This window comes from Corylus avellana, chromosome ca4 (assembly GCF_901000735.1).
Source record: "Corylus avellana chromosome ca4, CavTom2PMs-1.0".
Classification (NCBI taxonomy): Eukaryota; Viridiplantae; Streptophyta; class Magnoliopsida; order Fagales; family Betulaceae; genus Corylus; species Corylus avellana.
This window is the reverse complement of record NC_081544.1, coordinates 31,840,839-31,854,178: the sequence shown is the minus strand read 5'-3', so window position 1 is coordinate 31,854,178 and position 13,340 is coordinate 31,840,839. Positions and strand designations below refer to the sequence as shown.

Genomic DNA, 13,340 nt, shown 5'->3' with positions numbered 1-13,340 from the left:
GTTTGTTAGGAATGAAAACAATTCCAAAAACTCAAACCTTAAGCATTGTGCATTACAATTACGGAGAACTATAAATTTTATCGAATAATTCATGCAAGGTAAAACCCTAGATCCAGATAAGACAAGGCACCTCAAATCTCGTCTAGAAAAGAATCCAAAAACCAATCTATACTAAAAAAATAACCGATCTATAACGCAGAACAAATGCATCAACCAACAACAATGATAACAATATATCGGCGAAGATGAGTGTTTTACCTCGGCGGAAGGATGGAAGTCGCCGAGGGAGAGATGCGATTAAAAGTATGATACACAAGGCCATATATGTATTTATATATATGATATTTTTATTTTGGTCCTTCAAATTGGGTTTCCTAGTCGCCCGGTAAAAAGTTTCATATGAGACCGACTTACTCTAATAAATGGCGGGATAGATATTTAAATAGATAAGTCCCATATAAGACTACAATTCTTGAAGCTATTGGCTTTGATCCCTGCTAATTATGAGGGCACATAAAAAAGGATACATACCAAAACTTTTATTTATTTTTTATCTTAAGTCAAAGTACTTTTCATCTTGAAGCTATAGAGGCATGAATCCCATTGGATTTGTCAGGTCTTTTTGCTTTTTTATGACAGAGTATCCTTATGACAAGGTAACTTCGTACACTTACTATAAAAAAATATGAGGTAATTACCTTTTGCCCCCATGAACTACAGCGCCTTTATACTTTCTTTTCATGAACTACCAATTATGACATCTGACCCCATTAAATTACCATCATATCTTATGACAAAAAGCCCCCTCTGTCAGTCAAAAGGGTTAAAATTGACTGTCAACGGTCATGTGCAAGTTATGTGCCATTTTAAATTTTTTTCTTTCACTTTTGCCCTCACTTCAAACCGAGAAAGTGATGCTTATACCCTCCTAAACCCTAATCCATCACATGAAAACAATTTAAAATGAGGGTAAAAGTGGAAGAAAAAAAAATTAAAATGGCACATGACTTGCACATGACCGTTGACAGTCAATTTTAACCCATTTGACTGACAGAATGTGATTTTTTGTCATAAGATGATAGTTTGATGGGGTCAAATGTCATAGTTGGTAGTTCATAGGGGGAAAGTGTCAAGGGATTTTTTGTCATAAAATGATAATTTGATGGTGTCAGGTGTCATAGTAGTAGTTCATGGGAGCAAAAGGTAATTACCCCAAAAAATAAACTCTGAATGGGCTCATATAAATGGGTAAAACTCAAGATAGTTCTAAAAAATTGTTTGCATCCATAAAATTCAACTCTTAAACTAGATCAAGGTTTTGTTTGTTAAAGCATTTTTTTTTTAGACACTACAATGTAGATTGACGTGAATAAAAGTAAGAATGTTTGTTATAAAAAGTGTAAAAATTTTGTTTTGTAAGTTTTTTTTTTTTTTTTTTGAATAAAAATAAGAATATTTGTTTTAAAAAATGAATGATGTGAATCAGTGATAAAAAGAGTAAAATAAGTGAACAAGTTTTGATGTTAATTTTTTTTAGAAAAATGATGCATGAACACCTCGATGCCACCCACTCCAACGCCTTCAACCTTAAAGTGTCGAGCTCTTAGTCTTGCGAAACTCCGGCAGATGAAAAACAATCGAAGTGCATCGCAATGGCAAGCATGTTAGAGGTAATGATTAATAATTGCCAACGTAATAGAAAATGAACTCTTGGGGTTCCCAAGCCATGTGCGGATCGAAGACCAAATAAAATAATTGTTGAACTTGAATCTGAATCCACCACAAAATTAAACACCCCAGCACGTCTTTCTCCATTACTCCAGATTCAAACAACTACCGACGTTAAGCTTCGCCGTCAAACTTTACCCAACCCCACCATTGCCATGGCATGCCTTGGTGGAGCTTCTACGCTTCTCGGCATAGCTCGCGCCTGTCATGTCAAAAAGACCTTCAACACCCTCCTCAAGCTCACTCTACTCTGCGCGTGCATAACCGTACTCGTCCTCCGCGGCACCATCGGCACTACCGGCAACCCCAACTTCACTCAAACACACGCTCTGGGACCCAGAATCTCAAACTGGGACGAACAGAGGAAAAATTGGCTCGTGAAAAACCCGGAATTTCCCAGTCACGTGGACGGGAAAGCTCGGGTTTTGTTGGTAACCGGGTCGCCTCCCGGGCCTTGTGATACCCAAATAGGAGATCACTATCTTTTGAAGTTTATAAAGAATAAGATCGATTATTGTAGGATTCACGGCATTGATATTGTGTACAATATGGCTCTTTTGGACGAGGAGCTTTCTGGGTGCTGGGCAAAACTCCCGTTGATTCGGCGGCTGATGCTGTTTCACCCAGAGGTGGAGTGGATATGGTGGATGGACAGCGACGCTCTGTTTACAGATATGATTTTTGAGATTCCATTTTTCAAGTACGATAATTATAATTTGGTTCTTCATGGTTTGCCGGAGTTGTTTAACCAGAAATCGCGGGTCGCTTTGAACACGGGGAGTTTTCTGTTGCGGAATTGCCGGTGGTCGTTGGATTTGCTGAATGCTTGGGCGGCTATGGGTCCGAAGGGGCGTATTCGGGAAAAGGCAGGGGAGATTTTGACGGCTTATTTGAAGGGAAGGCCTGCGTTGGAGGCGGATGATCAATCTGCATTGACGTATTTGCTGAGTTCAAAGAAGGAAAAATTGATGGGGAAAGTGTATTTAGAGAGCTCGTACTACTTGCATGAGAAAATGATGGAGAAATATGATCAGCCTCTAATGGGTGACGAGAGGTGGCCGTTTGTGACGCACTTTGTGGGTTGCAGGCCTTGCGGGAGCCACGCCGACTATGCGGTGGAGAAGTGCTTGAGAAGCATGGAGAGGGCATTCAATTTTGCAGACAACCAGGTGCTCAGGTTATATGGGTTTGAGCATAGGGGGCTGCTGCGACGAAGCGTCAAGAGGATCAGGAATGAGACAACTGCTCCTCTGGAATTTGTAGACCAGTGGATGGAAACTTTGGGTGACCCATTGTTCTAGTTGGTTTTTCACAATATGAGAGTCATGTAATGTGAATTTGGCATGTCAATGCTGATTCCAATCACAAAATCGAAAATTGTTTGTATTTTATGAATGTTTTGCATTTTTAGTTGTTTGTTACTTAATGTATTTATCTTGAGAACTTAAAACAAAAATATATATTGGAAAGGTGGCTCCCTTTTTTTCTTTTTTCCCTTAATTTCTTTAAGGGGTAATTACATTTTCTCCCTTCAATTATAACGCATTGTCACTTTGCCCCATTGAACTGACAACCCTACTTCCCGACCTCATCAACTACAACACATTGTCACTTTGCCCCCTGACAACCCTACTGCCTGACTCCATCAAATTACCATTTTGTGCCCAAAACCCCATTCCGTCAGTCAAAGGCGTTAACTCAGACGATCAACCTGTCACTTTGCTCCTATGAACTATAACGTATTGTTACTTTGCCCCCTTTAACTACAATGCATTGTCACTTTGACCGTCTGAGTTAACGCATTTGATTGACGGAATGGTATTTTGAGTACAAAATGATAATTTGATAGGATCGAGTAATAAGGTTGTCAGTTCATGAGGGCAAAATGACAATGCGTTATAGTTAATGAAGAGAAAATGTAATTACCTTTCTTTTTTTTTTTAATTTTGTCTTTGTAAAATATATATATATATATCTTGAAATTAGACTCTAATGTAGGCTACTTTACAAGCATATAGTTCTTTTAAAATGGTCATATCTTATGATTTCAATATGGAATGAAACAATTTTAGTGGAGTTAAAAAGCTTATTCAAAGGGCTACCAAAGTCATATTTTATAAAAATAATAATAATAATAATAATTGGTTAAACAGGATTGTTAATAGAAATTCAATAATTTGATTCAAAAAGCTCATACATCTCAACCTAGGTGATGCTTCAAGTTCGATATTAAAACACGTTGTTAAATTACCAGTTATCTCAAAATAAGTGAGATAAATTTAATCGTTTAATCATTACTTTAAATTTAATTTAAATGGAAGATGATTTGACGGAGTCAAGGTTCAATTCCGGATTGAATCTTTAGTTATGATATCATGTTAAATTATCAGATATCCCAAAAGTTTAAACTAATAAAAAAATATAAATTTAATCATTTAATCATGACTTTAACATACATCCCTTCAACTTTCTTAAAGTTAATAATCCCTCCTATCGGTTGTCCAATAAGACTTACAGAACTTTTGAAGGGAAAAATATCTTGGTTTTTTTTCTTTCTTCATGATGTTGTCATTTTTTAAAGTCATATGATTTGATGTTTTATTACTTAAAAGGAACAAGATTTACTTAAAAAAAAAAACAGCCATCCGCATATCAATACCACACAACAGCAGAACAAGGCAAACAAGGTTGTCTTTCTTTCCCCAATAGCATTCAAGAATCAACAGTTTGTGACCATCGGTAACCGTTAACAGATGATACAACTCACTGGCTCACTGCATCTTCTTGTTCTTGGCCTTCGTTTGTATCTGAGGCTGTGTTCTTAATCGTTCTCCAAGAGTCCAACCCAAAGAAATTGGTTATTATATTCGTATTAATTTTTGCATTACCAAAAAATGACTAATTTAGATGCCCTAATTAAAACCAAAAGCCAAGGTGGCATGAGTAAGCAAGATTAAATAAATAAAAACAAAGTTGATGGTACCAATCCCCATTGGATTGGGGCTTATAAAATCCCATGGAATTTACAATCATACATCTGATCTCTACCCATTTGTCAATATTTAATTTATCAAGTCTAGACCTTTACTCGCCACTTGTCAGAATCTCCACCGTTGCCTGTATTTTCCTAATAAGAAAATAAACTGAAACAATGATTTTCTTACCAGGACCTCGTCGGTGCTTCCCTGTCGGTGACGCCTCCTCCCATGGAAGATGGACCCATACCTCTCGCACAAACTCAAACATCCCCCCACGTCTTCTCCCCATTGCAATGAAATCATTAGTTAAATCCCAATCTAACTAAACAAGCGAACCATTAGTTAAATCCCAATCTAGACAAGCGAGAGAGAGACAGAGAGATGGGCCATGACGCATTCTCGCCCCTGAAACGAGGCTCAGCCGCTGGCCTCCCTACTAGCACTATTACGACGACAACAACCAGGGGCCGTACGACGGCGTCGCGTGGCAAGCAGATCAAGAGGACCTTCAACAACCTGAAGCTGACTATCCTCTGCGGCTTCGTGACCATTCTCGTCCTCCGCGGCACCATCGGCATCGGCAACCTCACTGGCTCCCCTGACGCCGATGTAGACGCCCAGAAGATCGCTGAGGAGACCAACCGGATCCTCGCCGAGATCCGATCCGACGACGAACCTTCTGACCCCAACGAGCCCCCCGAGCCCGAGATCAACCCCAACGTCACCTACACTCTCGGACCCAAAATCTCCGACTGGGACGACGAGAGAAAGAGCTGGCTTGCAAAGAACCCCGAGTTCCCCAGCCACGTCAATGGGAAAGCTCGGGTTTTGCTCGTCACTGGGTCGCCCCCGAAGCCTTGCGACAACCCAATTGGGGATCATTATCTCTTGAAGTCTATTAAGAACAAGATTGACTATTGTAGGATTCATGGGATTGAGATCGTGTACAATTTGGCTCATTTGGATAAGGAGCTTGCCGGGTATTGGGCAAAATTGCCATTGCTTCGGAGGTTGATGTTGTCGCACCCTGAGGTCGAGTGGATATGGTGGTTGGACAGCGATGCTCTGTTTACGGACATGGTGTTTGAGATTCCGCTATGGAAGTACAACAATCATAATTTGGTTATTCATGGGTACCCAGATTTGTTGTTCGATCAGAAGTCCTGGATTGCGTTGAACACTGGCAGTTTTTTGTTCAGGAACTGCCAGTGGTCTTTGGATTTGCTCGATGCTTGGGCTCCAATGGGTCCAAAGGGGCCTGTTCGGGACGAGGCCGGGAAGATTTTGACGGCGAATCTGAAGGGACGGCCGGCTTTCGAAGCTGATGATCAGTCTGCGTTGATATACTTGTTGATTTCGAAGAAGGATGAGTGGATGGACAAGGTTTTCATAGAGAATTCTTACTATTTGCACGGGTACTGGGCTGGGTTGGTGGATAGGTATGAGGAGATGATGGAGAAGTATCATCCGGGATTGGGGGACGAGAGGTGGCCGTTTGTGACGCATTTTGTGGGTTGCAAGCCTTGTGGGAGCTACGGGGATTATGCGGTCGAGAGGTGCTTGAGTAGCATGGAGAGGGCGTTCAATTTTGCAGATAATCAGGTGCTCAACTTGTATGGGTTTAGGCATAGAGGGTTATTGAGTCCTAAGATCAAGAGGATTAGGAATGAGACTACTACTCCTTTAGAGTCTGTAGATCGGTTTGATATTAGGCATTCAACACGTGATGGACAAAGGGGATTATGATCGTGACTGTGATTCATTTTTCTTGTGATTGATACATTCATGGTCTTCTAATGTAATTTTTTCAGATATCTGCTGATATCAACACCATTTGATATCTGAGTTAGTGGCTCTCTTCGTTTTGTTTTTGTAGAACTGCTATTGAAAATGGAATCCACAAATACGATAGAATTCTTTATGTTGCTTTGGTTCAGTTGGCACGATCGATAATTACTGTCATTGATAGAGACATGCATCCTATTCCTTTACTCACTGTTTCTTGGAGTGGAGCATAGCAGTGCTTACTCGTTGCATCGGCATGCATATCTGTTTTGTTCTGTTTTAATTTTCCTGTTTGCTATAGATTGTCACTAAGCTTGTTCACTTTATTGAGTAATAGATGATTTTTGGATTCTAGGATTCATCTGTTTGAAATATAGGTTTCTTGCAATGAACACAGGGAAAAGTTCAGTACATCTGCTTCATAGTCTTTCAACTGTGCTTAATCCATAATGTGCATTCTAGCCCTTGGTCGTACATGTGTATTCTATTTGGTGTGAGGTTAAATTTTTCAGTAGAAACTTATGTTTTATGTAACGGTTGTTACTTCTTATGTGACTGAGAAAATTGGCTGCTATGGTTACATGGGGAACAGTGTTACTAAATTTCCTCTTCCTGCCTAGTTTCTGGACTTGTGAAAGTTCCCTAACCGGAGTTCTGTTATGAACAAATAGGTTTTTGTCTAGTTCCTCATAGAGATTTTGTAGGTTTCCAAGAAACGGAAGCTATGGACTTGTAGCAAAAGCAGGTGATTCTCTCCTAGAATCATATTATAACGACCCCGGGCCACGTCATGCAATGCTCCAATACCACCTGATTTGGCGTTACTAGGTGGCTTTGATACCACTTGTAACGACTCAGGGAAAAACACTAGTCACATCTGCACTATTACTCCAAAGGACTAGTCTATTTTGAGCTTTCCTAAAATTCATTATAAAGTCCAATTTCATTTAGTAACTACGCAATGTGTGACTTAACACCCATGACTATTTTTATAAACCACCAACTCTATGTGGGCTTCTTCTCATCTTTCCAATATAAAACCATGGTGTTACAAATATGACCTTAGCTGGGTCTTATTTATAAGATATTAAACTTCTTCATGGTGGTCAGAAATCCTTTGGTGCTTCCAAAGCTTTTGAAGTTCATTTTCATCTAGCTAATTGCTATACTAGAACTTTTCATATCTGTGCTTCATGGTATCATTTTCTTGAATAATGGGTAAATCGTGAATGCATCATTTCTGATCTTATCTAGTCTCACTACTCATGCTCCTCAACATCTTATATTCGTCTTATCATCTGTTACCTTTTTTCTTGGTTTCCAGGCATCCTGCTTAGAAAAGCAGGGTAAAAATGTTGTTCTCATGATATTGACATCTTATTTTGATCAGAGTCACCCATTTGTTACTCCTTTAACTAGTCTCTCTTGGTAACTGGTACCTCTTTCTCTCTTCCTGTCACTCGTTTATTTTAGAGCAGTATTGGGTAGTTTGAGTTTCCCCTTTTTTTGATTGCATTAGTCGACAGCCTAAATTGGCGAGGATATGTTGCAGAATATTTTGTTACTCCAACTTCTTAATTAATAATGCTGTTGGTATTTACATATGTTGCAGACAGAATCAACAGCTTCTCAGGTAATCAATCAATATCAAATCACACGAGCAATCCTCGAAACTCTTTTCATCGTTTTGCAGTGGACCAGGTTAGAGTAGCTGCTTGTTCTGTACTTATTTGGCTTGATGCTCCTTACAAATCAGCTTAAAGATATAGCTGTGCGCTTCTTGTTGGGATTTTTTTTTCCTTTATTGAAATCCTTTTTGACCTTACTGGTAAGGCATATTCACATTTCCCCCTCTCTGCCATTCCTACGCAAAGAAACAAGAACAGAAAAACAGGCTTGTGTTTGAAATACAATTGTATTCATTCTCTAATGAGACTTGAGCTCTATCTTATCTCTATTTTCAGGGAAAAAAAAAAAAAAAAAACCTCTGTGGGAGCAGAGAGTGACAAAGATAACTGAGAAGGAATTCATGGTATTGCTAGCTTAGGCCATTAGTATAATCACAAGAACACAACTACTCAGATAGAGAGATAAAATGTGCTTAATACAATATGAAGAATTTGGTATGATATAGAAGCACCTAAGCAACTAAACGCATGTATCTCTTTCCATTTTCTGATGCACAAGAAGATGCCGACTTCATCACATAATGCACAGGCGAGAGACAGATCCTAAATCAACATCTGGTTGGCTGACTTTGCACGATCAATCAACCAATTCTGAGCACAGGAACCCTGCGGCGTGCTGATACTACTTCATTCATTTGTGCAATGTGGAGCAAGAGCTGGTTGATCTTCTGCCGGGAAAATTGAATCTTATGGTCAGAACAAATATAAGTAGCGCAGAACAATTATATGAACATATTAAATATAATATGCTTCTTCTCTATCGCAGAAGAAACAGCCTTATCCTTGCCAAAAAGAGTGGAACTACTGTTACATGCTCGAGGACAAGACATTATCCGCATATATATGGACATAAATCTTAGGATTTCCTACCATTACCAAGCAATCGCCTTTCCGCTGCAGCCAAGAATCTCTCCCTTAACTGAGGCAGAAGCCTAGAACTGAGACGACAGCCTCTCGAGTTTTTTGCTCAAAAATTCGAAAAAAAATTAAGACAAGACAAGCTCTTAAGGTGTGGCAAGAGGCTAGAGCAGAATTGTTCCGTAGTTGATTCATATATTCCATCAAAAAATTCATCAAGTCTGACACAAGAAATCTAGAATCATAGTATAACTCAGAAAATTAAATCTTTACTGAAGGCTTTATGAACGAACCTCGTCTTTTTCTCTGATGAGAAAAACAAAACGATCCTTGCTCTGTTGGTGGACTTTTTGACGCCACCGCCGCACCCTTACGTACAAGAATGACAGCAACACCGCCGCAACGACTCCGGTCACGGATGCAATCGACCAAAACCCCCCGGCGCACACCGCAGTGTTACGAACTCTAGAGGCCACCCGGAAGACCGCGGCCCTCAGAATTTCAAACCGCACCCTACAACGCCTCCCTATCTGATCATATCCCACCAGGGGCCTTCGATTTTCCTCCTCATCATCACCTTCAGAGTTTGGGTCTTCTGGGGATTGAAGGTCCGGAGGAGGGAAGATGGAGCCGTCATCGTTGGGGTTGAGGTAGTTGTCTCCGACAACCGCCAGCGCCGTCTCACTCTCCCATCCCAAACCGAATTGGTGCTCTGTGGGAGTGTTTTGGGGAAGTGGGGACGGGATTTGCTGCCATTCATGGAAGGCTTCGGGAATCTCAGCACCGTCCATTTCTTGGGTGCGAGGCCTGAAATTCTGAGGACCAGAAAACAAGGATATTCATTCTAGTTTACATTCCTTTCGTTGGATTTTATGGTTTCTGTAACCGTACGTATGACGATATGGTTTATAAATATCTCTCTGGGATTCGGAGGATATTATGGTAGAAATATCTACAAATAAATAGGAGTAAATAAATTTAAAAGAAAAAATAAAACAGAGAAAGTCATTCACACTTCCAGCCTACCTAGACTATTGTAACCATGGCGGACCCGGACCGAACATCAATAACTGACAATGACCCTCCTCCCCTCCCCCGGGTTTACAGGCTTGGGTTTGTTGGTTCCGGTTCTTTTCTGTCGAATGTACTTGCAAAATAAATGACAATGAAGAAAGTTGGCGGCTAAGGTACGACGACAACGAGGAAGGCCGTGTCTTTTTTATTTTAATGTGTAAAAATAAAAACAAACAACTCAAATACATAAGTAGGAAGTTACATAATTTAAAGGTCTGTAAACAACTTTTTTCTTTTCTTTTAAAACCCTTTTGCAACTCTCTCTCTCTTGTTTAGAGAGAGAAACTCTGGAAACCCTTAGGGTTTTTTCCTCAGCCGCCTCCTTGTGAGGTCTTTCTCTCCGCCTTGTGCGGGTTTCCCGGGGTGGAGGAAAAGGTTTTTCCTCCACTCCCCTCCTCTTCTTTGTTCCCTCTTTGCTGTATTTTTTGTTTGGGTTTCTTGTGTTTTGTTCTTTTTTTCTTGTGTAGATTCGAAGACCGCCGCTGCTCTTCTCTCCTGTCGTCGTTCATCCACCGTCCAGCCCCTTGTGCCGTCCAGTCCCTCGTTCTTGGTCCTCGCCGCTCCGCCCGTCGCCCAGCCTGTCGCTGCCCAGCCTCTCGCCGCCCAGCCTCTCGCCGTTCAGTCCATCCCTGTCGCCGTCCACTGCCTTGCGGAAGTTCCTGGTTGTGGATCTGGTTTTTGGGGGTTTAGATCGGGTTTTTTCAAAATCCGATCTACTCTTCCTCGCCGACCCATCCACCAATCGAGGCCTTCCACCATCTTCCTTGGCCTCCTAGCTTCCCTCTTCTGCCAGCCGATCCTCGATCAGTCCACTGCTTGCCGGTGGCCGATCTGTTCTTCGGCAGGCTACCACCGCCCCTGTCCTTGTTTTTTGGTGTTCTTTGTGCTTGTTTTTGTTGTAATTTTATTTCTGTTTTACTGTAAATTTAGTTTTAGTTTGCTGTTTGTATTGTTTTTTGTGGGTTTTTATCTCCCTGCCATGACTTGGTTTGATTTTGAGGAGGAGATTGATGTTGGTAGTCGTCCTATGCCGGCTCATTTTTGGTTTTCTGCAGTGCCTACTCTTTAACAGCCATTTAACAGTGGTTGTTGGTTTGCCCGCTCTTCACGGAGTTTCTTTGCAATTTGCACCGCCTTGTGCGGTTCTGGAATAGGCCCGGCTTGCTTATGATTCTTTTGGGATCATTGGCAATTACCATTGCCTGCTGTTTGGTCCTTTTGAACTGGATCCAGTACTTGTTCTTGTATTTGCACTGTATTTTACCATTTGGGCTTTGTTGTTGGGGTGGCCTTCCCTCTTATTTTTATTTCTGTATTGTTTTAGTTTATTTTGGGTTTATTGTTGGGGAGCCCACTCCTTTTTCGTTTTCAGGATCTCTCACTTTTTCTTCCGTTCGGATCAAAAGTGGAAAAGATCCTTTCCTGTAGCCCTTTCCTTATTCAATTAGAAAAAAAAAAAAAAAAAGGTCTGTAAACAAGTTTGTACATTTCAAGCAAATATATCTATCTATATCACTCATTCTTGTGTTGCTTAGTCTTTTATATTCTTGATTATTATTGTGTGTTCTTTTATTTATAGCCGTATATATTTGTATTTACTTCAATGCTCGTATCTCTCATCAACTAACTAGTTAGGCGTGGTTTGGTATTAGGGAACTTGGTTTTAGGCACCATGATGAATTACATCATAAAATAATGATAATATAGAATGTATTAGCTCTTGGTTAGGACATAAAAATGATGATTATAAACATATGTTGCTTGTTTTTTCATAAAATATGTTTTCAAAGTTACCAATAAAGGTGACTCATCCAAAAGTGTCATTTGGCAATTGATAGTTACTGTTTACTGGATAAGAATTATAGCAAAAATTGATTGATGAAAAAAAAAAAGTAAAAATATTTGGTATAAAAAAGCAAAAAAAAAAAAATTGTTTTGTAGTGATTTTTTTATTTGAATAATAATAAAAAATAATTAATGTAATGTAAAAAGTAAGAATATTAAAAATTAAATTTTTTTAATGAATAATAAAAAAATCCTTCGAAATGATGCCAAGTGTCTTCTCCAATTGCCTAGAATTTTTCAAGTAAAGTTGTTTTTCCACAATCTAGGTGGTCATTCGCATGAAAAGTACTTTCATGATCCCAAGGTTTCGGTCGTGTAATGATTAACTTAATAAACTATAGTTAATGGTAGTAAATCATCTTGTCAATCAAAAAATTATGTTGGGTTGAAATCATAAGATTTTAATATATATATATATATATATATTTGTAAAAAATGCGTACTACATTTTTATTTTACAATTATTTCATAATGTTGATGTGATAATTTCAACCAAACATTTGATATATTTTGTTTTTAATGAAGATGGATTAAAGGGCTGCTACTTCAAATATAATTGTGTGATAAAAATATAAATTTTAATATATATATATATATATATATATATATATATATATTTTTTTTCTTTTCTGTGTCATGTGCCCTGAATTAAAACATGTAATGACTAAACACCACATGCCTCACCATGTTACTCACACCGTTATACGTGCCAATCCTCATACTTTTTAATTACTTTCTCCATTTCACTCGGGACTTGATTGACTTTTTGTCGGTTTTCTTTTAATTTTTCTTTCTTTTTTTCCTTGGGAGATAGAGAATCGATCAATATGAAAAAAAAAAAAAAAAAAAAAAGTGCCGATAACACGATATTTATACTCAATGGTTTGGTTGATAACCCAATCAATAGAAAAACATTTTGCATGGAGTAGAGAGATTTTCACTTTCAACACCATGATTGTGTTTTACATTTGAATTATATTTGGTCGATAAGAAATGCTATAAGTATCAAATTGACATAGAGCTAATTAATTGGAAAGAGCATATAATTAGTTTTACAACATCTTGATACTCAATTTTTTGTAAAAGATTTAGTACTCGTAACAATGACGGATAAACTCTCTTACAAAAATGTTTTCCTGATCGCCAGTCGAAAATTATGCTCTAACAAACACCATGAATGAATAGTGTTGGACATTTGGACATTATGATTTCAACTTGTTTCTTGGTATTGTTTCAATGATCAACAATGGGATGAGGTTCAAGTTTAGATTGGGATGGGTTTAAAATTATATCTTGGAATTAAAAAAAAAAAAAGTGGTGCCTTGTCAATTAAAATAATCAATGATAATAAAATCACCATGAAGTACAAGATTTAAATTTCAGG

At 38.9% G+C, this 13,340-nt stretch overlaps 3 protein-coding genes across 3 annotated transcripts; 2 read left to right on the top strand and 1 right to left on the bottom strand.

Annotated features, from left to right (window-relative positions):
• The first annotated feature begins 1,883 nt into the window (after positions 1 to 1,883).
• Positions 1,884 to 3,909, top strand: LOC132178428 (probable xyloglucan 6-xylosyltransferase 3). Its single transcript, XM_059590867.1, has 2 exons — positions 1,884 to 2,996; positions 3,859 to 3,909. The coding sequence occupies exons 1-2, from the start codon at positions 1,884 to 1,886 to the stop codon at positions 3,907 to 3,909; spliced, it is 1,164 nt and encodes a 387-aa protein (XP_059446850.1).
• A 671-nt stretch (positions 3,910 to 4,580) lies between these two features.
• Positions 4,581 to 6,636, top strand: LOC132177793 (probable xyloglucan 6-xylosyltransferase 5). Its single transcript, XM_059590251.1, has one exon. The coding sequence runs from the start codon at positions 5,088 to 5,090 to the stop codon at positions 6,450 to 6,452; it is 1,365 nt and encodes a 454-aa protein (XP_059446234.1). The 5' UTR covers positions 4,581 to 5,087; the 3' UTR covers positions 6,453 to 6,636.
• Positions 6,637 to 8,503: 1,867 nt separating this feature from the next.
• LOC132177794 (uncharacterized) lies at positions 8,504 to 9,928 on the bottom strand. The gene is made up of 2 exons (XM_059590252.1): positions 9,331 to 9,928; positions 8,504 to 8,847 (listed from the first exon to the last, which is right to left on the bottom strand). Exons 1-2 carry the CDS (start codon positions 9,826 to 9,828, stop codon positions 8,761 to 8,763), a joined length of 585 nt encoding a protein of 194 aa, XP_059446235.1. The 5' UTR covers positions 9,829 to 9,928; the 3' UTR covers positions 8,504 to 8,760.
• Between the last annotated feature and the right edge of the window lie 3,412 nt (positions 9,929 to 13,340).